The following is a 24,406-nucleotide window of genomic DNA, read 5'->3' on the forward strand; positions in this document are numbered from 1 at the left end:
TTCATTGATTCATACGCCTTTGTAACATATATAAGCACATATAAGCAAGAGAATAGAAGGAAAATGAGAAAATCAACCTGCTTACTGAGTGAACTTTGTGCGCACGATCCCCGATCCCTGTCTGGCAGCGGAATTGATTGGACAGTTAACGGGAATGAGAGTCTACAGAGAAATATCTCTACGTACCATGCATGGGTTTTGAGTCTCAGTCCAGGAACCGTCCGCCCAGTCGTCCGCTGTTCAACAGGTGATGTGGATCTCGGTGGAACCTCCAGATTGATAAAGGTAACCCCAGGAAAGGGCACCCCTCGCTTATCCAAGTTCAAGCACGCATTCAGTGAGTCAGCATCAGGTTCATACACGGCTGCAGCCAGTGACCAGTCAACAAAGTAACCTTTGTAATAACTAGCCACGTGTGTTCAGTGAGGAATAACAGAGCAGAGCTGCTTTATTTCCTGAAAGCATTACATTATAAAGAGATACATATTTGCATACAGTGTCGTAGTTTCCTTACACAAAGCATAATCCTATTGGTTAATGATCTCTTTAATTCTATTGGTTAACATACTTTTCTTATCCTATTGGTTAATAAACTCCTATCTTCTTAGTAAAGGCTATAATTTCTATATGTGGTTTTATGTGGGGCAACTGGGGACTTTTGCTAAGCTCGTAACCTATATATGTCTGGTTCTGTTTTCACACCTGCTATACCGCAAACTGACAAATACCTTTTGAAGCTTCCAAGTCTAGCTGCTGACATTATATTTCTGCAAGGAAAGTATATCTTAGATAAAGGTCACAACTTCACAATATGGGTTCAAACAGAGTACAGTGTCTCGTACTTTTTCCTGTGTCAGCTCTAAGCTGAAAACAATTTGAAACAGATTATCAGATGTCAAACAAAATGGAGTCTTATGAACAAATATGGCTTCCATCTTTATCACCCCCAAATCACATTTATAGTTCCACATTGAATAAAGAGACCCCATATTAAACGTATATTCCCTACCTGCAGCTACATTACATCAGTTGCTCAACTAATTAAATAATAATTATTTTGTAGTCAGTTTCACAATTGTTTTCAAAATGTACAGATTTATTTTTGACAAGCGTTTGGAGGTGCTATTTTACACAGCTACATCCCCATTATTTTGTGCCCCGATTTTCCCTTTTATTCATCAGCCTGCCCTGCACTATCCCTTTTCTTCATCTTTTATAGCTAATTTCCATCATGATCTCACTTAATAAACCCCCCCAATCCCCTTATTTATTACACTCACCTATCCACATTCAGCACTTCACTCCTATTATTTGTTACATCACTGCACATCATCCCACTTCACTATCTCCCTTAGCTTTACATTCACATTTCATACCTACACCATTTATTCATCCCACATTAATTATTCATCCCACAACCCTCTCATTCATCTCAGCCCTATCACTCTTCAATAAATGAATTCACTTATTTTAAACACACAGTGAGATCCCCTGCTATTCTTTACTGCTCCTAACCATTCTGCCTCTTCTGCTCTAATAGCTCCTTGTGATAATGAGGTCCCTGCCTATTGGTGCATCTCTGGACTAAGTCAACACTTGGCAACAGATCCATCTCATAGATGCACATGAGCCCCAGGGCTAGCATGGCCCTTTGTTTTACACACACCTGACATCCATTATAGGTATGCCAATGGCCTAGCCTTCAGTCTAGCACATTGGTTGTCTCCATTTAGTCATTTTAGATAATGACAATATGCTGGATCTTGGTTCTGTGATGTGCAGTTTCCTGTCACTGCCTGGCCTAGATTTTTATTTCTTCTTTCACAGTAGCCAAAATACGTTTTAGGTTTTAATACAGTTGTAATAATTAGCTATTTTGAGACTGTAACATTACTTGCTTGGACATGTCTTTGGTATTAAACGTCTGTTATGTATTCTACAAGTAGGAAATTAATCACAGCTTGGAGAGAGATAAAATGAGGAAAGATAAAGTACCAACCAATCAGTTCCTGTCATTTTTCAATCACAGCCTGTAAAATGAAAGAAGGTGATTGGTTTGTACTATATCTTTCTCCAATATTTTATACATTTCTCCCACAAAGTGAAAATGGTTATCAGCAGTTTTCTACCTGTTAAATTATGGAATTTCTTCGATATGTCCAAACATCAGTGAATTATATGTCTATATACAGTATTTCTCCAGTACACATGGATCCCTTCGGCGCTCATGAAGTCTACACTCACTCTGACAATTGTTATTTTTTATTTGTAATTACTGTATGTTGGTGGATTGTCCCCTTCTTCCTCCCCCAGAAATATCATAATTCAGAAACCAAAGAAATTTACCTATAATCTTAAACTAACCAACCAGGTGCCCCAGGCTAGTAATTAACACAGTACCTGTTTCCTACCAGCTGCCCAAGGCCAGCATTTAGCACAGTGCCTGTATCCACCAATTGGCCAAAGCCAGGAACTATCCCTAAAGTCAGAAAGTAGCATATAACCCGTTTCTGCCAACTATTCAAAGCAAGGAAAAACCAAAGTACCTATACAGTATTTACCAAATTCCTAAAGCAAAAAAATAGTAAAATACTGGCCAAAGCAAGGAAACATACTTTGCAACTCCTCGGCAGGGGTTTCCAGGAGGGTCCAGCCAGCCGATTAGTGTAGGTCTATGGTGCTATGATTGTGTCATCGTAGTTCACCACACACTTAAGCAAGTCACGAATACTGACTTGGTGGGGGTGATGTGTAAGGCCATGATGATGCAGTTCATAGTGAATTGCATCAACAAGCCATGGTGGTCAGCAGATTCTGGGAAATTTGCCTTCTCTTCCTGGAGCCTGGGAGAGTCCAGATTTGGGAGTCCCTTGAATGTTTCAGGTTAGTAGGGATATATCGCAAAGAGCTAGCACAGTACTTGTATCTACCAACTGCCTAAAGTCAGGAACTAGCATAGTAATTGTAATCATAAACTACCTGAGGTCAAGAACTACTGTAGCACAGTAACGGTATTCAACAAATGCCCAAAGCCAAGACAGCGCAATGCCAGTAATCGCTATCTGCCAAAAGACTGTATTAACAGTGCCAGTAATCACCAATTGCCAAAACCCAGGAACTATAGCACAGTGACCATAATAATCAACAGTCCAGAGCCAGTATCTATACTGATTAACTGCCTAGAGCCAATTACTAGAGTGCCTGTATTCTAAAACATGTAATCCCAGAGTACAGTTTGCTGCCTTATTTCTCAAGTATTCCGCACCCATCTTAGATTTCAAGATTGTTTGAACAGGGCCATATTTTCATTCTGTTTCATTTCGTATGTAACTGACTGAGGTCATGGGTTTGATTCCCACCATGGCCCTAACTGTGAAAAGTTTGTATATTGTGCCAGTACTTGTGTGGGTTCCGCCTGGGTGCTCAGGTTTCCTCCCACAATCCAAAAATATACTGGTAGGTTTATTGGCTCCCGTCAAAAATTAACCCGTATGTGTGTGTGTGTGTGTGTGTGTGTGTGTGTGCGTGTGTGTGTGTGTGTGTGTACATGGGCAGACTAAATGAGCAATGTGGTTCTTATATGCTGTCAAAATTCTTTGTTTCTATGTTAATATGTTTGTGCCTAAATAAACACTATGGGTGAGATTCAAATGATATATCACGCACAATTTCCTTTCTAAAATGATCTCTGTTGTCGTGCATATTGTACCCATATTAATCAGGTTTAGCTGTGTAAAGGGTTGGGTGCCTCGCTACTCCGGGTGTAGCAAGCTGAAATAATGATACAACGTCCCTGAGGGCAGAAACAGAATGAGTGTGGAAAGGGGTGAAAATAATTGAATCCCGCCCTAAGTCTAGTAAAGGCCTTCATCACAATTTAGTATGACACAAATAAAATGAGTTTAAACAGGTCAAAAAATGTTACACCTTACTTTCAGTTAAAATCCTGCTTTTGCTGGCCAACAGATGCCACTCTGACAATTATATTTACATTTTTATATTGTTAAAGTTCATTGTGAAGATGTCACCTGATAAGGTGCTTCTTGTCTTTCGGTACAAAAGAAATAGTTTGTTTATCAACTTTGTCTTCATTTGAATTATTCATGCTTATGGTTAGATTGAGTTGAGAGATTCAACATTCAATAAACAATGTTGAAAACTGCATACTTAGTATGCATAATGTATAAATAAGCGATGTTAAGTATTTACATGAATACAATTACAGGAACGCAAGGCGCTGGCCTTTGATGATTGATCCACAAGGTCAGGCAAATAAATGGGTGAAGAATATGGAAAAGGCCAACAGCTTACATATCATTAAGCTAAGTGACCCTGACTTTGTAAGGACGCTGGAGAACTGCATACAGTTTGGTACCCCAGGTATGTTTCAAGTACTAAATAAACTGTGTGCTAGTTCTCAGAAGCTAAAGAGTTAAATATACAGTAGTTGTTCTAAAATGAGTGGTGTATTTCTTGCCTTTCATTTTGTACTGATCATTAATCACATTAAAACTGTAATTGCTGTATTAACAGCAGGTGGTGAAATCTGCATGTTCAAAGAGTCATTTGTGGGAAATTCTCTTAATTAGCTCCTTTAATTGTTTTGTGAAGCACTGAATTTTATGTATTCATTAAAAAATAGTCTTAATTTAATTCTTGGTTTCAAAATGTATAGTGTATACAATGGTAGATAGCGAAGTCATGATCTATTTGTTTGTAATGTAACTAATTGTAAACTACATTTTTTCCAGGAGACAATATTTCTTAAATTTCATGATTATGAGATATATATTGTGATGAAGGCACTGGTACATGGGAGATATATTTGTCCCAGGTTTCTGACTTAAATCCCCAGGAAAATGTCTGTGATTGCAAAACAGACTGGTTAAATGTATTGAGCTATAGTAAAAGCCGGTTAAGGGTTCCTGTAGATATGGATGGAAAGAGGGCGGGTGGGCGGGCATCATCTACTTGGCACATTTCGGGTCTGTAGACCTTCAGTATGAGATCAGGTTAATTAGTGCTTGCACCTGTAGAGGCCAATAAAGCTATGTCAGGGCCTTACTCTGGTTCTCACTTCCTGGGGGAAGAGGTAACAGGCTTGTTCAGAGACACTGTGATATACTGACCCTGAGTCCTGTGCAGATGCCTTAGTTGTGGTGGGGGCATTAGGTCCTCAGTGCCCAGATGGGCTAGGATTTATTTTATGTTTTGTTGATCTGTACTGCACAGTAAACTGATGTGATGTTTTTCTGGGTGCTGTGTATTTGGAGGTGCCTATCAACAAGAGTGATCTTAATAAATATATATATATATATATATATATCTATCTGCTGTCTACCCCAGGTGGGGAGGAGCTCCTATTACAGCTTGTCCACCCACTAATATCTGAGATGATCATCCAACGCGTTTCATCTATAAAGACTTCTTCAGGGGTGTCTTAAACAGAAATATAATACACTAAATTCATACAATTCACTAAATTCATTATAATACACAAAAATACAATACATTAGTGGGTGGACAAGCTGTCATAGGAGCTCTTTCCCGGCTGGTGTAGACAGCAAGTCCCATTTGTTACTACACTGGCCCATGAATGTCAAGATGAATGTAAGAGTCTCATTCTAATTTTATCAATAATATTTTAATAAATCATTTGAAAGATTATGGACTAACGAGTGGTATTCGCTGTTGGGTGATTTGGTACGAGGGTATTTTCCAGAACCATCAGGCCATTTTCCATCTGATCTCCATTTTTGAAAGAAAAGATTTCATCAAAAGGACTAACTTAGAACCCACAAGTGATACTGAGTACTCTCCTTACAACCATTGTATTCTATTTCTTTGTTTTGGTTCTCCACTGGCAAGAGGACCTGTTTGGGGATAAGCTGCTGACTCCCCCAAGGACTATTATATCCTAGGTGGTTTAATAAGTGATAGTGCATATTGGTTACCTGTTCCCTATGTGTGTGTGTCAATATATATATATATATATATATATATAGTAACAGGTTCAGGGGAACAGGTACCCTCTCCTGGGGCAGTTTGCAGCAGCTGAGAGATCATACAAGTCGGTTGGTTTGGTGCAACTGGCTTCAGTCAGTGTTGTGCAGAAAAACAGAAATAAACATCAAAAATAAAATACCTTGCCGGCTGGCACTAACTAAATACAGGATAATCCTAACTCACTAAGTGAAAAATACAAGGAAAAGTTTACAAGGCACATCTCACTGATTTTCAAAAGCAAGTTTCTTTCTTACAGAGACTCCATAGTCTCTCCTCTTTCCCCAGGCAGTAGGAGAGACAGATGATCATGCCTTTTAAAACACACTATATATATATAATATATATATATATATATATATATATATATATATAATACAGGATTATCCACTTAGTGGAACAAATAGCACTCTCCAGACTTTACTTCAATAAATCGGCACAGAAGGTATTTAATGTAAAGGTAATCTCACAGTTCCAATGTAATATCCATTTCCGACATTTCGGTCAACACCAGGACCTTTGTCAAGGAGTTACAACGTGGTCAAAGCAGTCATCATCACAGCGAGGTCAGCATATTAGGTAATAACAGTTACCTAATATGCTGACCTCGCTGTGATGATGACTGCTTTGACCACGTTGTAACTCCTTGAGAAAGGTCCTGGTGTGGACCGAAACGTTGGAAATGGATATTACATTGGAACTGTGAGATTACCTTTACATTAAATACTTTCTTTGCTGATTTATTGAAGTAAAGTCTGGAGAGTGCAATTTGTTCCACTAAGTGGATAATCCTGTATTGTACTATGGGTCCCACCTCTATGTGGGTCGATCTCTGATTGGCACCCCAGTTGTTGGCAGAGCTGCGTGAGAGTGCAGGGATCTGTATGTATATATATATATATATATATATATAAAAACAGAGATCGGTAAGGCACTCCTAAAGCTGTGCCTATATATATATATATGTACATATATATATATATATACACACACACATAAACACACACTCACACACATACACGATGAGGACAAAATCCACTTAAGTAAAATACAAAAACACACTTGGGGATATTCAATTAAGTGCCGTTTTTTCGACTGGTTCATAAAACGGCACTAATTTGACACAGGATATTTAATTGCTTACATTTTCGCCTCATTTTAACCCATTTTTGCCCATGTCGGTTCACTTTTTTTTTTTTTTAATCGGCATGGGTGAAAATTGCGCCAAAAACCTGCGAAAATGCACGCAAATTCCCCAAAACATGCATATCGAATTTGCAGATATACATGGTTTTAGCCAGTGCACGGGCATTGAATAGGAAAAATTTTAATTTGACCTTAAATCGGGCAAAAAGTGCCTTTTTTTGACTGGTCAAAAAACTGCACTAATTGAATACCCCCAAAGTCTGAAACAGTAATTTTTCAAAATGAATAGCAGAGAAAGGAATGTCAAATAGCAATCCTAGCTGCAGACTTATCGTGCATATGTACTCAAGTACAGTAGATTGTGGTGGGGATATTCGCTATTGGCGCACAATGCTCTCTCCCCCATCCTTATGCGCACAATAGTTGCTAGTCCTTAACTGGCTATTAGGTAGATGTGTAGAGCGCTACTGTATTAGACGTTTTGCGTTAAACTAGTATAAATACCAACAGAAAGACTATAAAGCTGTAATTATACTCCCACAACTTAATTTCTATAGACTATAAAAAATATACTGGCAAATTTATCTGTGCAAACAGTTATTCTGTCAGTCAATCTAATCTTTTAATTACGATCAGATTTTTGGATTGTCTATAATAAGACCATATTTTTCACTTCAATAGATTTAGTGCATGTTGCTATAAAACCCAGCATTCTGGGTATAGAACGTCAAAGTAAAAAATTAATTGTTGATGTGCTCTAGTATGACATTCAGTTTTCAGATCTGCTGGTAATTCAAAGAATGTATTAAATTATAAAATACCACTATGCATTTTAACTTAAGCATTTTAAATCTAATTTGTCAAGCTTGGATTTTATCTGTTCATTTTCTGTCATTGTTCAACTTTAATCTTTTTTAGTGTTACTGGAGAATGTTGGTGAAGAATTAGATCCTATTTTAGAGCCACTTCTACTAAAGCAGACATTTAAACAAGGAGGCAGTATATGCATTCGGCTTGGGGATTCCACTATTGAGTATGCTCCTGATTTTCGGTTCTACATTACAACTAAATTGAGGAATCCACACTATTTACCTGAAACATCTGTCAAGGTCAGTTTAGATTATGCATTTTTCTCTGACGTCCTAGTGGATGCTGGGAACTCCGTAAGGACCATGGGGAATAGCGGCTCCGCAGGAGACTGGGCACAAAAAATAAAAGCTTTAGACTAGCTGGTGTGCACTGGCTCCTCCCCCTATGACCCTCCTCCAAGCCTCAGTTAGATTTTTGTGCCCGAACGAGAAGGGTGCAAGCTAGGTGGCTCTCCTGAGCTGCTTAGAAGTAAAAGTTTAAATAAAAATGATATAAAAACCTTATATGGCTAAATAAAATGCATCACATATAGCTCCTGGGCTATATGGATGCATTTATCCCCTGCCAGTTTCCTGAAAAAAGCGGGAGAAAAGGCTGCCGTGAAGGGGGCGGAGCCTTTCTCCTCAGCACACAAGCGCCATTTTCTTTCACAGCTCCGCTGGAAGGACGGCTCCCTGACTCTCCCCTGCAGTCCTGCACTACAGAAACAGGGTAAAACAGAGAGGGGGGCACTATTGGCAGCTAATATATAAATACAGCAGCTATAACAGGGAGTAACACTTATATAAGGTTATCCCTGTATATATATAGCGCTCTGGTGTGTGCTGGCAAACTCTCCCTCTGTCTCCCCAAAGGGCTAGTGGGGTCCTGTCCTCTATCAGAGCATTCCCTGTGTGTGTGCTGGGTGTCGGTACGATTGTGTCGACATGTATGAGGAGGAAAATGATGTGGAAGCAGAGCAATTGCCTGTGTTAGTGATGTCACCCCCTAGGGAGTCGACACCTGACTGGATGGTAGTAATTAAAGAATTACGTGACAATGTCAGCACTTTGCAAAAAACTGTTGACGACATGAGACAGCCGACAAATCAATTAGTGCCTGTTCAGGCGTCTCAGACACCGTCAGGGGCGCTAAAACGCCCGTTACCTCAGATGGTCGACACAGACCCTGACACGGATACTGAATCCAGTGTCGACGGTGACGAGACAAACGTAATGTCCAGTAGGGCCACACGTTACATGATCACGGCAATGAAGGAGGCATTGCACATTTCTGACACTACAAGTACCACAAAAAAGGGTATTATGTGGGGTGTGAAAAAACTACCAGTGGTTTTTCCTGAGTCAGATGAATTAAATGAGGTGTGTGATAAAGCGTGGGTTTCCCCCGATAAAAAACTGCTGATTTCTAATAAATTATTGGCACTATACCCTTTCCCGCCAGAGGTTAGGGCACGTTGGGAAACACCCCCTAGGGTAGATAAGGCGCTCACACGCTTATCAAAACAAGTGGCGTTACCGTCTCCTGACACGGCCGCTCTCAAGGAACCAGCTGATAGAAGGCTGGAAAATATCTTAAAAGGTATATACACACATACCGGTGTTATACTGCGACCAGCGATCGCCTCAGCCTGGATGTGCAGCGCTGGAGTGGCTTGGTCGGATTCCCTGACTGAAAATATTGATACCCTGGATAGGGACAGTATATTGTTAACTATAGAGCATTTAAAGGATGCATTACTATATATGCGAGATGCACAGAGGGATATTTGCACCCTGGCATCTAGAGTGAGTGCGATGTCCATTTCTGCCAGAAGAACGTTATGGACGCGACAGTGGTCAGGTGATGCAGATTCCAAACGACATATGGAAGTATTGCCGTATAAAGGGGAGGAGTTATTTGGGGTCGGTCTATCGGACCTGGTGGCCACAGCAACGGCTGGAAAATCCACCTTTTTACCCCAGGTCACCTCTCAGCAGAAAAAGACACCGTCTTTTCAAACCCAGTCCTTTCGTCCCTATAAGGGCAAGAGGGAAAAAGGCCGCTCGTTCCTGCCCCGGGGCAGAGGAAGGGGAAAAAGACTGCACCATGCAGCCTCTTCCCAGGAGCAGAAACCCTCCCCCGCTTCTGCCAAGTCCTCAGCATGACGCTGGGGCTCTGCAAGCAGACTCGGGCACGGTGGGGGGCCGTCTCAAGAATTTCAGCGCGCAGTGGGCTCACTCGCAAGTGGACCCCTGGATCCTGCAGGTAGTACCACAGGGGTACAAATTGGAATTCGAGACGTCTCCCCCTCGCCGGTTCCTGAAGTCTGCTCTACCAACGTCTCCCTCCGACAGGGAGGCAGTATTGGAAGCTATTCACAAGCTGTATTCCCAGCAGGTGATAATCAAGGTACCCCTCCTACAACAGGGAAAGGGGTATTATTCCACGCTGTTTGTGGTACCGAAGCCGGACGGCTCGGTGAGACCAATTTTAAATCTAAAATCTTTGAACACTTACATAAAAAGGTTCAAATTCAAGATGGAGTCACTCAGAGCAGTGATAGCGAACCTGGAAGAAGGGGACTATATGGTATCTCTAGACATCAAGGATGCTTATCTCCATGTCCCAATCTACCCTTCTCACCAAGGGTACCTCAGGTTTGTGATACAAAACTGTCACTATCAGTTTCAGACGCTGCCGTTTGGATTGTCCACGGCACCACGGGTCTTTACCAAGGTAATGGCCGAAATGATGATTCTTCTTCGAAGAAAAGGCGTATTAATTATCCCTTACTTGGACGATCTCCTGATAAGGGCAAGGTCCAGGGAACAGTTAGAGGTCGGAGTAGCACTATCTCAGGTAGTGCTACGTCAGCACGGGTGGATTCTAAATATCCCAAAATCACAGCTGATTCCAACAACACGTCTACTGTTCCTAGGGATGATTCTGGACACAGTCCAGAAAAAGGTGTTTATCCCGGAGGAGAAGGCCAGGGAGTTATCCGAGCTAGTCAGGAACCTCCTAAAACCAGGACAAGTGTCAGTGCATCAGTGCACGAGAGTCCTGGGAAAAATGGTGGCTTCTTACGAAGCGATTCCATTCGGAAGATTCCATGCAAGAACTTTTCAGTGGGATCTGCTGGACAAATGGTCCGGATCGCATCTTCAGATGCATCAGCGGATAACCCTATCTCCAAGGACAAGGGTATCTCTCCTGTGGTGGTTACAGAAGGCTCATCTTCTAGAGGGCCGCAGATTCGGCATTCAGGATTGGATGCTGGTAACCACGGATGCCAGCCTGAGAGGCTGGGGAGCAGTCACACAGGGAAGAAATTTCCAGGGCTTGTGGTCAAGCATGGAAACGTCTCTTCACATAAATATCCTAGAGCTAAGGGCCATTTACAATGCCCTAAGTCAAGCAAGGCCTCTGCTTCAGGGTCAACCGGTATTGATCCAGTCGGACAACATCACGGCTGTCGCCCATGTAAACAGACAGGGCGGCACAAGAAGCAGGAGGGCAATGGCAGAAGCTGCAAGGATTCTCCGCTGGGCGGAAAATCATGTGATAGCACTGTCAGCAGTGTTCATTCCGGGAGTGGACAACTGGGAAGCAGACTTCCTCAGCAGACACGACCTCCACCCGGGGGAGTGGGGACTTCATCCAGAAGTCTTCCAAGTGATTGTAAACCGTTGGGAAAAACCAAAGGTGGACATGATGGCGTCCCGTCTCAACAAGAAACTGGACAGATATTGCGCCAGGTCAAGGGACCCTCAGGCAATAGCGGTGGACGCTCTGGTAACTCCGTGGGTGTTCCAGTCGGTATATGTGTTCCCTCCTCTTCCTCTCATACCAAAAGTACTGAGAATCATAAGAAGGAGAGGAGTAAGAACGATACTCGTGGCTCCGGATTGGCCAAGAAGAACTTGGTACCCGGAGCTGCAAGAGATGCTCACGGAGGACCCGTGGCCTCTACCTCTAAGGAAGGACCTGCTCCAGCAGGGACCTTGTCTGTTCCAAGACTTACAGCGGCTGCGTTTGACGGCATGGCGGTTGAACGCCGGATCCTGAAGGAAAAAGGCATTCCAGATGAAGTCATCCCTACCCTGATCAAGGCCAGGAAGGATGTAACTGCAAAACATTATCATCGCATTTGGCGAAAATATGTTGCGTGGTGTGAGGCCAAGAAGGCCCCTACGGAGGAATTTCAACTGGGTCGTTTCCTACATTTCCTGCAAGCAGGATTGTCTATGGGCCTAAAATTAGGATCCATTAAGGTTCAAATTTCGGCCCTGTCGATCTTCTTCCAGAAAGAACTGGCTTCAGTGCCTGAAGTTCAGACGTTTGTCAAAGGGGTACTGCATATACAGCCTCCTTTTGTGCCTCCAGTGGCACCTTGGGATCTCAATGTAGTTTTGGGGTTCCTAAAATCACATTGGTTTGAACCACTTGCCACAGTGGATTTGAAATATCTCACATGGAAAGTGGTAATGCTGTTGGCCCTGGCTTCAGCCAGGCGCGTATCAGAATTGGCGGCTTTATCTTATAAAAGCCCTTACCTGATATTTCATTCGAATAGGGCGGAATTGAGGACTCGTCCTCAATTTCTCCCTAAGGTGGTTTCAGCGTTTCAAGTACAATTCAACTTGCACATTCTGTGGCAGGCCTGCCACAGCCAAAATCTGTAAAAGCCCATTCCACACGGAAGGTGGGCTCATCTTGGGCGGCTGCCCGAGGGGTCTCGGCTTTACAACTTTGCCGAGCAGCTACTTGGTCAGGGACAAACACGTTTGCTAAATTCTACAAATTTGATACCCTGGCTGAGGAGGACCTGGAGTTCTCTCATTCGGTGCTGCAGAGTCATCCGCACTCTCCCGCCCGTTTGGGAGCTTTGGTATAATCCCCATGGTCCTTACGGAGTTCCCAGCATCCACTAGGACGTCAGAGAAAATAAGAATTTACTTACCGATAATTCTATTTCTCATAGTCCGTAGTGGATGCTGGGCGCCCATCCCAAGTGCGGATTGTCTGCAATACTTGTATATAGTTATTGTTACAAACAAATCGGGTTGTTTATTGTTGGAAGCCATCTTTTCAGAGGCTCCTACGGTTATCATACTGTTAACTGGGTTCAGATCACAAGTTGTACGGTGTGATTGGTGTGGCTGGTATGAGTCTTACCCGGGATTCAAGATCCTTCCTTATTATGTACGCTCGTCCGGGCACAGTATCTTAACTGAGGCTTGGAGGAGGGTCATAGGGGGAGGAGCCAGTGCACACCAGCTAGTCTAAAGCTTTTATTTTTTGTGCCCAGTCTCCTGCGGAGCCGCTATTCCCCATGGTCCTTACGGAGTTCCCAGCATCCACTACGGACTATGAGAAATAGAATTATCGGTAAGTAAATTCTTATTTTTTTAAGCATGAGACGTAATTCTGTATTTAGCTTAATTACCTTAGAGAAAATAAAATATTTCATACATGATTAAAATATGGGATAGTGAGTGAAAGTCAATTCAATTATTTGCATCAATTATGTGAAAATTTGTAGTACTGTTTGCATTCCATTCTAATGATATTTTCAGCAAATTAGCTATTTGGCATACGTTTTGTTTGTCAACTGCCACCTGAGAAAATACATTTCCTAATAATTTGTTATAGACTGTACCGCTGTATAAAAATGTGATTGAGCTTTATGTTTTAATATGTACCTTTTTATTTACTGTGTATGTTTGCCTGATTCTTATCTTGCTTTAAAGTTCACATTTAAATGCTATGCTCTTTTTGAACAAATTAGAAATACGCTATTAAAAGGTCAAACATGTTGCCTTCTCTCTAAGCCTATGTTTTATTTTGTTGCTCCATTAAATTGGACAAATTAGTAAATATTTGTGTTTCAATTTCATTAATATTATACAGGTCACCTTGCTGAATTTTATGATCACTCCTGAAGGGATGCAAGATCAACTCTTGGGTATTGTCGTTGCTCGAGAGAGACCAGACCTTGAGGAAGAAAAGCAAGCACTTATTCTACAGGGAGCAGAAAACAAACGGTTAAATGACTAATACTTTATATCTTGCCATCATACATCATGAACATTATACCAATATACTGTATATGTCAAAGGGAATGTTGGTGGTAAATCAAATACAGAATTTTCAGGGATGGACAAACAAAAGCTGCAATATTCTATTCATATATGATATACACTTATGCATACCAACACACAGCATATATGCAGATTGCTGATTTTAAGTGTGGGATTGCATTTTTAAATTTCTCTATTTTGCAGAGGAAGTACTGTATGAAAAACCTCAGTAGCTAGTCCTACCTACAGCCTTGGCAATCAGGCCTAATACCTGATTAGGTGGGCAGAAACCTAGGCCTAGCTTCATGGAATGGAGACTCTACTCACTTGGCTCAATCCACTCCAGCAACCATGTAACCAATTTTTACTTAAGCTAAAGTGGAAATAGACCTTTGCCCTGCTAAATTAAAATTCCCTCTAATTTAATATAGGATGGAAACGTGAGAAATGTAAACATCTTCAATCTGTCTCGCAAGGACTTTTTTTTCACACTATAATAAATTGTGTCATGTAAACATAGTTACTAGGGACTGTTAACATTTTGCACTGAATTTCTGTATTTAAATATCCACAATTCTGATTTTTATTGATGGACATAGTAGATGACATTTTAAAGAGTACATTTACCAAAAACTTGAAATTCAGTTTAGAGTGATATATCTTAAGTGAAACCTGGTCTACAAAATTTTCCCCTCGTTGCACTCAACCACCACTAGCTCTTGGTTGCCCAGTACACAGAATGCTGCCTCTCTAATAAAAGGTCAGGATGGCAGAAGGTGTGAAAGTGTTTCAGACATCACTAGGCCATTTGCAGGGCCTGAAGACCACAGCCAAGGTTAATTACTTAATGTACTTGGTCTCACTTCTTATATTCCTCTCAAAAGTGGTTGTTCATTTATAAGTGGAGTGATCCTTTAAGACCCATGATATTGAAACGCAAGTTTATTCTGGATATAAAAGCTGTGGTGCTGTACTGTTCAACTTTCGAAAGATCAAAATTGTTGGGAGAAGTTCAAGATCAAATAGTATTATAAATAATTAAATCATCTGTTGAGGTTTGATGTAGATGACCGGAATTATTCGTATGTTTGAAGTCTGATGAGGTTACACACTAACTAATAAATATGTTAATTTAAAATATTTAAAAGTATTTAGCATTTCAACATCTACATTTTAAATTTGCTCTATCCTGACAATGAAGTTCTGTAGGTCATTTTAACTGTGTTCTTTTTTATTCTTCCAGGCAGCTAAAAGAAATTGAAGACAAGATTCTAGAAGTACTTTCATCTTCAGAAGGAAACATATTAGAAGATGAAACTGCCATTAAAATATTGTCATCCTCTAAGGCTCTGGCAAATGAAATATCTGAGAAACAAACTGTGGCCGAAGCAACAGAGAAGAAGATTGATGCAACGCGAATGGGCTACCGTCCGATCTCTATTCATTCTTCTATTCTGTTTTTTTCCATTGCTGATTTAGACAATATTGAGCCAATGTACCAGTACTCTCTTACATGGTTTATTAATCTTTTTGTCATGTCAATAGACCACTCCGAGAAATCGGAACACTTACAGACAAGGTACGTTTTTTTACACATATTTCTTTTTATATTGTATTGGCAATAGTTAATTTATACAAGATAAAGCTTCTTAGGCCAGTTGCTGGTGCCTCGTATCCATTTTAGTTGGAGTTGGGGATATTTTCATACACTGAACCTCCAGTTGTACAACACCAAGGTTAGTGCCCTAGCGAATAAAGGCCTCAGGTAAAGAAGGAAGAATGTTAGGACATAGGAGGAGTTGAGCATTTTCAATGGAGGCAACACACATCACAGTTTGAGAGTTAGTCTCAAACTTCAGCTTCCCTTATCCAACATCACATCAAACTACTGATAGACAGACCATTTGCATGGTTTTCCATTGAGCGCTGGTGCGGAGGAAATAGCAGGACTTAGTTCTTATTAAAACACAGAGTATAAAGACCGTTCTCAATATACCCATACCAACATAGCAGATTTACCCAGTGACGTGCGGTGCGGTGAGGCAGAGCCTTTCCTTCCATACTAACATCTGTGCCAGAGTTTTTACTGTATAAAGTATATGAAAAATACAAAGAATATGTTTGAAATATCTTCTTTGAATTATTTTAATTCTATTTTTATGCCAGTGCCTCACCTGTCTATCTTTTCCGCACATCTCTGATCAAAACTCACCAAATTATACTGCTGTGCCTGTGTATAATGCCCAAATGTACCCTTTGGATCATATATTGTGTGTAAATCTGGCTCTGGTTTTAGCCAGTGCCTCCTGAGCCATTTAGCTCACCGCACGTCCCTGTTTTACCCACAAGGTTTCATGTGAGGGAATAAACATAACCACATGTTTCTATCCCACAAAAAACATGGCACCTGGTTTATTATGAGATGTTACCTTATATTCTATCCAGTAACAGTCTGATACATGCTGAGTAATACTGTTATGTTATGTGTGGTGGTTGTTAGTGGATGCAGTAACACATACTAATGGAGATAGATATTGCTTAAAGATGATTTTTAAAGGAAATGAGTCTATAAAATGAACTTTATTGTATCATGTCATTATTTTGTTTGTTTTTTAGGTTGCAAATCCTGAAGGATCACTTTACATATTCACTATATGCAAATGTGTGTCGCTCTCTGTTTGAAAAGGACAAGCTGCTTTTTTCCTTCTGTTTAACAGTAAACCTTTTGAAGTATGAAAAGCTGGTAAGCACTCTACAATGGTGTTGTGAAAACTGATAATTGCCTTCCATGCTGGCAAAGTCTACGTGTTTTATTTTTTTTGTAGTCAATTAATTATTCTATCTTCTTATCCATTATAGTTGTATAATGTCTGTAGCTTGGTTGTCTACACTGATTCCAGGTCCTTAATTGCCTTCTCATTAGAATTGACCTATATTCCTTACATAAAACAAATAATGAGTTATTTAGTTGAATAACTAATACCTGTTCAGATAATTACCTGTTCATTCATCTCAGGTCATCTTCTGTTTTAGACTCCTAGAATAAGTCTTCGAAACCACACGCCGAATGACATGACCTGTGTATGTGGGCACAACTTATTCAGCCTTTTAAAAAGCTACATATCTAAATTGTCAAATTAGCAGTTACACCACATTTGGTGCCATTTTTATGCACAGAATGGCTTTTGAAAGTCTGAAATCTACTGTATTACATAGAGGCAATGCCACCTGTCCGTGTGTACTTTGAAATCTGTGTCTCACAATTATTTTTTCTTTGTAGAACTTCACTTAATCATATGGGAAACAAAGTTTTTGTTCCAGTTTTCAAACATTATTTTACTTTGAGCCACGTGTGGTTTATTTACATTTAGCATGGTACCCGCGTACATACATTACCAATAGTATCCTGGGGTAATTAAGCGCTATTTATTTAGCTGGATAAAAAAAAATATGCTATTATTTTACATTACAATTAAATCTTAAATAGTTACAGTATATTTCTTCCTGAACATTACATTTAAGTTAGATATTCACTCTTATTTGTAGACATCATTAGCCCTAAATGGCTTTAAAAAATGCCATTTGCACCCATTGTTGTTCATTGTTCATTTTTCCACTGCCTTATGATTAAAAACAAGGATAAAATAATCAGCTGCTGCTTACAGCACCAAGGGCACAATTACAACCACATATGAAAATGTAAAAGGCTATGCATGTACTGTATCTCATAAGCATTCGATACACCATGCACATGCTGTTGATACGTGCTAAACTTTTTTGGATACATTTGTGAATTTATAAAGAAAGCACAGATTTTCCCACTTATTTCAATAGTGATTTATTTCAGAGGATGTGCTGCATGAAGAAACCCCATTGAAATGGATAGGTTATTGAAATGAAAAGGGAGAAGGATGTGAGAACACTAATCTAATATTCAATCTAATGGCTTATATTCATTAACAATTTAATAGTATAATGCCAGCATATTCCATTGCGCTTCACTATATTAACAAAGTAAATTGAATCATTATTACACACACTATATTAGCTGACATAATATACAAATAGCAACCATTATCTGCAAGCAAGTCCTGGGTGGTTAAGAAATTGAAAAAAAAACCCTAAATTTAAACTTCTGCATGAAAAATGCTTTAAAATTGGTAAGTACAGCGGGAGATGCCTGGCGTGAGTAAGCTGACACTCCGTTAGCATTGGGTGTCTTTTTTTGATGAAAATGTGTCTTATTTGCATCGCTATGTGAAAAGGTCGCACAAGCAGTTTTTGCTGATTAAAATAATATGCAGCATGCCTATATTCTGTGTGCGACTGCGGATGTATCTGCATATGAAATGGTACGTTGCAGAATTCTCTAGGAAAATTCTGAAGCATACCATTTCATATGCAGATACAGCAGGGGCATTTTAAGAGAGGAGGGGACCCGCATGCAGCCCCCGGTACGGGCCCCCTTCTCTCCGGGCAGCTAGTATACTCTGGCATAATGCATGCGCAGGTCTCCGGAACATGGCACCCATGCCTTGTTCCATGGGACATCTCCAGTGCAGATGCGCAAATCACTCGGAAATGGTGCGGGCTGCTGGACTCCGGAGGGGTAAGTATACTGTATGGATGCAGTGTGTGCGGTGTGGGCCCCCCAGACCTAGGGGCACGTGTACAATGCACACACTGCTCACATTATAGAAACGCCTATGAGATACAGCCATGGTCGCACGCAGAATATAGGCATGTCGCATATCATTTTAATCAGCATAAGCTACTTGTGCATTCTGTTTGCATCGGTTTGTGAATAATATGAATTTTAATGGAGAAAGTCACACGTAAAGATGATCGGCACTACTGAGGCACGCCACAACATGAAGGGCTGTTTAACGTACAAGGAAGCTAGATGTATGTGGACACACTTGTATAAGATAAAATCCAAATCTAAAAACCCTAAGCAAAGATTTGTGCTTTTAGAAAATTGTGTTTATACATATTTGTAGCTACAAGGTAATAAGTATTTATTTGTTTGCTCCCCTGTTTTAAGTATCTGGCTTGATTTTTAGTTATACAATTATGATTCTGTTCTGTTTGGCTACTCATTGTGATAATGGTATTGTTCTAGATTGATAAAGGAGAATGGCAGTTTTTGCTCACTGGAGGCATAGGACTAGATAACCCACACTCCAATCCATGCACCTGGTTACCCCAAAAGTCATGGGATGAAATTTGTCGATTAGATTCTATCTTGAGATTTAAAGGAATTCGCAAGGATTTTATGAGGCTGAAAGATGGATGGAAATCAGTGTACGATAGTTTGGTAAGTTTGATTATAATGTCAGTTAAATTCATAATGTCATCAAGAAACATATTTACAGTTAAATTTATCTAAAAAAAACGCACTTTTAAATGGGATTTTCCTAAAATACCCTCTTAAAGGATAATTCCACCATACAAAGGATAATTCCACCCCAAAGCTTGTTTGTTTATACAAATAACCCCGTAATGTATGTAAAGTGTTTCCTAAAAAAAATATAACCACATTCAATGTATAGAGAATCTAAAGCTTAAAAGTATTGAATTGTATTGTATAAAACTGGGCATGCACTATACAATTATCTGGCAGACCATCTGTCCAATCTGGCTGGGTGGAATGAAGATCTGGTAATGCATGGGAACAAATGACAATCGACTATTTGCTAAAAAAAACTGTCATTCAGACAAATTGGTTAAGTCCTAATGTGAGCGCAACATGGCCTAGGAGATGGTGGCTGTATTTGTGGCTATGTCTGGTCATGTCACTATTGTAAATATAGCACTGTTTATGCATCCAGAAATGATTGCACACCCCTTGTAGCTTGTAAAAAATAAATAATTACTTAGCAATCCTTAAATATGTATAAGTCCTATATCTATATTGAAATAAGTATGCCCGTTATATGAGCTCTGCATTAACAGATGGATATGAATATATAAAATCACATGCTAAAATAATATCTGTTGTCTGTGTATTTGTTTTCAGCATGTCTTTGCTTTTTTGTTATCAACATTAACTTATAAAATGTTAGATGAGATCGGTAGCCAGGGGTGTTTCCGTGGGTGGGTAAATGGGTGGGTGTATGCATCAGTGGCACGTCCCTGGTATGTATGTATGTATGTATTTGTGCATGTATGTATGTATGTATATATATATATATATATATATGTACATAGCACACACATTCATATATATATATATACACATACATCCTCAAACAAACACACATACGCAAACACACACAATATGTAGATACACAAGCACACACACAAACACACATACATACTGTACACAGATACATACTTACAAATATATACATACACACAGACTTCAAACTTACATATTTTATACATACCACCAGGGGCTGGGAGCAGACCGGTGGCACTGTGAGGACGGAGAGTGCTGTGGCTGAGCATGACATTCTGTAAGCATAGAGCTACATTGCTCTCTGTTGCTGCAGCAGCTCCGCGGTTGTGATCAGCTTTCTCTGTCTCAAAAATCTCTGTCTTCTTTAGCTGTCTCCATTTCAAAAATAGATAATTTGACTCATCGGGGGGGGGGGGGGGGGGGTTGTTTCAATTTCAAGGTACTCGGGCACCCCCTGTGTGCATCACAGTTTACCATATTTGTATTCTACTACTTCCTGCAACTACATACCTCCCAACTTTTGATTTGTTGAAAGAGGGACACACGCGTGCGCGCTCCTGAAAAGGGGTGTGGTCTAAGAAAAGGGGCGTGGTTTCGCGGGGGGGGGGGGCAGTCGCGGCCCACGCCCTGTTTCCGTCACTGAGGGGGCATGTCCAGCGCTCTGTGAGCCGCTGGCATTCTCCCTCTGTCTGCACTCCCTCTGAGTGCCTGAGCCTCCCAACTGCCCCTCCCCCACCGCGGGACACTGCGGCCCACGGGTGGGACAGCGGTACAGTCCCCAAAATCGGGACAGTTGGGAGGTATGCAACTAAATCTAACAACAACATATGTCAGGGTAAGATTTACACTCCAGGTGCTCCTCATATGCTACCTTTGGAAATAAATAAGACTACCTCCAACAAACAGGATTAAACCCTGGAGAAAGAGACTTAAATACAACATGGAGACCCTTTCTTTGTTTAAATATTTACATTATTTTAATGTAAATTGGAGCTAGAATATGACTTATGGCTTACTCTTCTGGAAACCGCCCTCGATCTTATAATATAATTCCATTTCTCAGCAAATGATTCCATATATCTATACATATTCATATAAGGTACAGAAGATAATAATAAATCATACACTAGAAAAATATTATGAAAATCAACCATAATGTGGTAGCTAAAGTGTATAAATATCGCAAAATGAGTATACCTGGAAATATTTAGGGAATTCTATAGGAGTGAGTAAGCAACAAACACAGAATATCGCATCTGAACACTTATATAGGAGAGATGTATTTGTTTTATTAGTTGCACTGTCACAGATACAGTAAATATATGAATTGGAATGCAGTAGATTAATTAAAAATACTGTTTTTAATATGTATCTGATATGGTTGTAGTTTTATCCCGTGAACTCACAGTAATCTCAGGCAGTAATGTTGAAGGAGGTTTTCTGATGGCAATTATTAATTTACAGTATATAGGGACACAAAATATCCATAGCCAGGATTACTAGTACCTCTTCCACTCACAAAACAAAAACAAACCATACAGGATGCCTCAAATTGAAAAAGTCTGAGAGGGGAAGGGGAAAAGGATCCGCACTATTTCCAATCACTAAACTTACTGTCTGTTCCTTTTGATAAGGCCACCTACGTGAAAAATACTTTAGACATACTGTACTTGGATTGGTGGTTCTCCCCTGAGTCATATGTACAGCCTGCTACTTCTAGCATAGAAACATAGAAACATAGAATTTGACGGCAGATAAGAACCACTTGGCCCATCTAGTCTGCCCCTTTTTTATTTTATCCTTTAGGCAATCTCAACCCTTTTTTAACCTTGATTCTTTGTAAGGATATTCATATGCCTGTCCCAAGCATGTTTAAATTGCCCTTCAGTCTTAGCCTCTACCACCTCTGATGGGAGGCTATTCCACTTATCCACTACCCTTTCTGTGAAGTAATTTTTCCTTAAATTTCCCCTGAACCTCCCCCCCTCCAGTCTCAATGTATGCCCTCGAGTTCTAATACTTCTTTTCCTTTGAAGAATGTTTCCCTCCTGAACTTTGTTAAGACCCTTTATATATTTGAAAGTTTCTATCATGTCTCCGCTTTCCCTTCTCTCCTCCAAACTATACATGTTAAGATCTTTTAGCCTTTCCGGGTAAGTTTTGTGATGTAGGCCATGCACCATTTTAGTTGCCCTTCTTTGTACACTCTCTAATGTATTTATATCCTTCTGGAGATAGGGTCTCCAGAACTGGACACAGTATTCCAGATGGGGCCGTACCAATGACCTATACAGTGGCATTATCACTTCTTTTTTCCTGCTACTGATTCCTCTCCCTATGCAACCAAGCATCTGACTTGCCTTTCTCATTGCTTTGTTGCATTGCTTTCCTGCCTTCAAGTCACTTGAAATAGTGACTCCTAAATCTCTTTCCTCCTCAGTAGTTTCCATTATAGTACCCTTGATACTATACTTAGCCTTTGGGTTTTTGAGACCCAAGTGCATGATTTTGCATTTTTTAGCATTAAACTGTAGTTGCCACGTTCTTGACCATTTCTCAAGCCTACCTAGGTCATTAATCATTTGTTTGACCCCTCCCGGTGTGTCTACCCTGTTGCATATCTTTGTATCATCTGCAAAAAGGCATATCTTCCCTTCAATACCATCTGCAATGTCACCAACAAAGATATTAAAGAGAACTGGACCAAGTACAGATCCCTGGGGTACTCCACTGGTAACATTTCCCTCCATAGATTGCACTCCATTAACTACGACTGTCTGTTTCCTATCCTGCAACCAGGTTCTTATCCATTTAACTGATTTATAATCCACCCCCAGGTTTTCAAGTTTATTTAGCAGTCTGCGATGTGGGACAGTGTCAAATGCCTTACTAAAGTCTAGATATGCTACATCTACAGCTCCCCCTTGATCTATTATTTTCATCACAGAGTCAAAAAAGTCAATAAGATTTGTTTGGCATGATCTCCCACCAGTAAATCCATGCTGTTTTGGATCCTGTAACTTGTTTGATTTAAGATATTCCACTACTCTTTCTTTTAATAGTTTTTCCATTACTTTCCCTACTACTGATGTAAGGCTTACTGGTCTGTAGTTACTTGCTTCTTCCTTGCTTCCACTTTTGTGCAGTGGAACTACATTTGCTCTTTTCCAGTCCTCTGGAATAGCACCTGTATTTAGTGACTGGTTAAATAAATCTGTTAAAGGTGTAACCAACACATCTTTTAGCTCTTTGAGTATCCTTGGGTGTATCCCATCTGGAACCAAGAGGGTGGAGGGCCTTGTCCATGAATGCTTACTGCATAGGACAGCGTTTTTCAACTTACGGGCTGCAGCATGCTAGTATGCTTGCGAGTGATTCTCAAATGTGCCGCCAGGAATGCCCACAAAGCTGCCACTGTCATCACTTCAATTTATAATTTCAGCCTTGGGCAGCGCTGGCTCTTTCGGGTGGCTCAGATGCAGGCCGTTACCTATGGAAACCATCATAGTTACGCACGTCACGTCACCCTCCCGCCCACCCAATGTAGCTTCTGCTCACCCGCCCAGTGCTGTTCCCTGCTCCTTGTTCCTCACTGCTCCGTGATAGAGACAGGCTATGGGGGTAATTCTGAGTTGATCGCAGCAGCAAGTTTGTTAGCAGTTGGGCAAAACCATTTGAACTGCAGGTGGGGCAAATATAACATTTGCAGAGAGAGTTAGATTTGGGTGGGTTATTTTGTTTCTGTGCAGGGTAAATACTGGCTGCTTTATTTTTACACAGCAATTTAGATTTCAGTTTGAACACACCCTGCCCAAATCTACCATCCTTAATATGGTTCTGTGCTAAGCCTGGTGCAAGGGCGGCACCTGCACTGGAGGCAGGCCCCTGAAGCCTCTGTGCTGCATCTCAATGGCACCTCCTTCACTCTCTATAGTTACAGTATGCCCATGTTTGCAGTTTCATTCTTTCATTCCATTGTAATTCACATACCGTTGCATACTTTAGTTGCAGTAGCCGTAAACAGTGTATGTGGCACACATCCATGGGCGTTTCTATAATGGGTGCAGTGTGTGCGGTGCACACGGGCCCCTGCGGTGTGGGGGGGCCCACACCGCCCACACTGCACCCATATAATATACTT

The 24,406-nt window shown here is 40.5% G+C and overlaps 1 protein-coding gene across 1 annotated transcript in view; it reads left to right on the forward strand.

Moving 5' to 3' along the window:
- Window positions 1-24,406, forward strand: part of DNAH7 (dynein axonemal heavy chain 7) — a 1,092,938-nt gene that overhangs the window by 899,565 nt on the left and 168,967 nt on the right. The window contains exons 47-52 of the mRNA XM_063934143.1: window positions 4,226-4,380; window positions 8,068-8,258; window positions 13,915-14,048; window positions 15,328-15,663; window positions 16,701-16,827; window positions 19,207-19,401. Of these exons, the coding sequence (XP_063790213.1) occupies window positions 4,226-4,380; window positions 8,068-8,258; window positions 13,915-14,048; window positions 15,328-15,663; window positions 16,701-16,827; window positions 19,207-19,401 (1,138 nt within the window). The remainder of the gene's footprint in view (window positions 1-4,225; window positions 4,381-8,067; window positions 8,259-13,914; window positions 14,049-15,327; window positions 15,664-16,700; window positions 16,828-19,206; window positions 19,402-24,406) is intronic.

Source organism: Pseudophryne corroboree, chromosome 7, assembly GCF_028390025.1.
Source record: "Pseudophryne corroboree isolate aPseCor3 chromosome 7, aPseCor3.hap2, whole genome shotgun sequence".
Lineage (NCBI taxonomy): Eukaryota > Metazoa > Chordata > Amphibia > Anura > Myobatrachidae > Pseudophryne > Pseudophryne corroboree.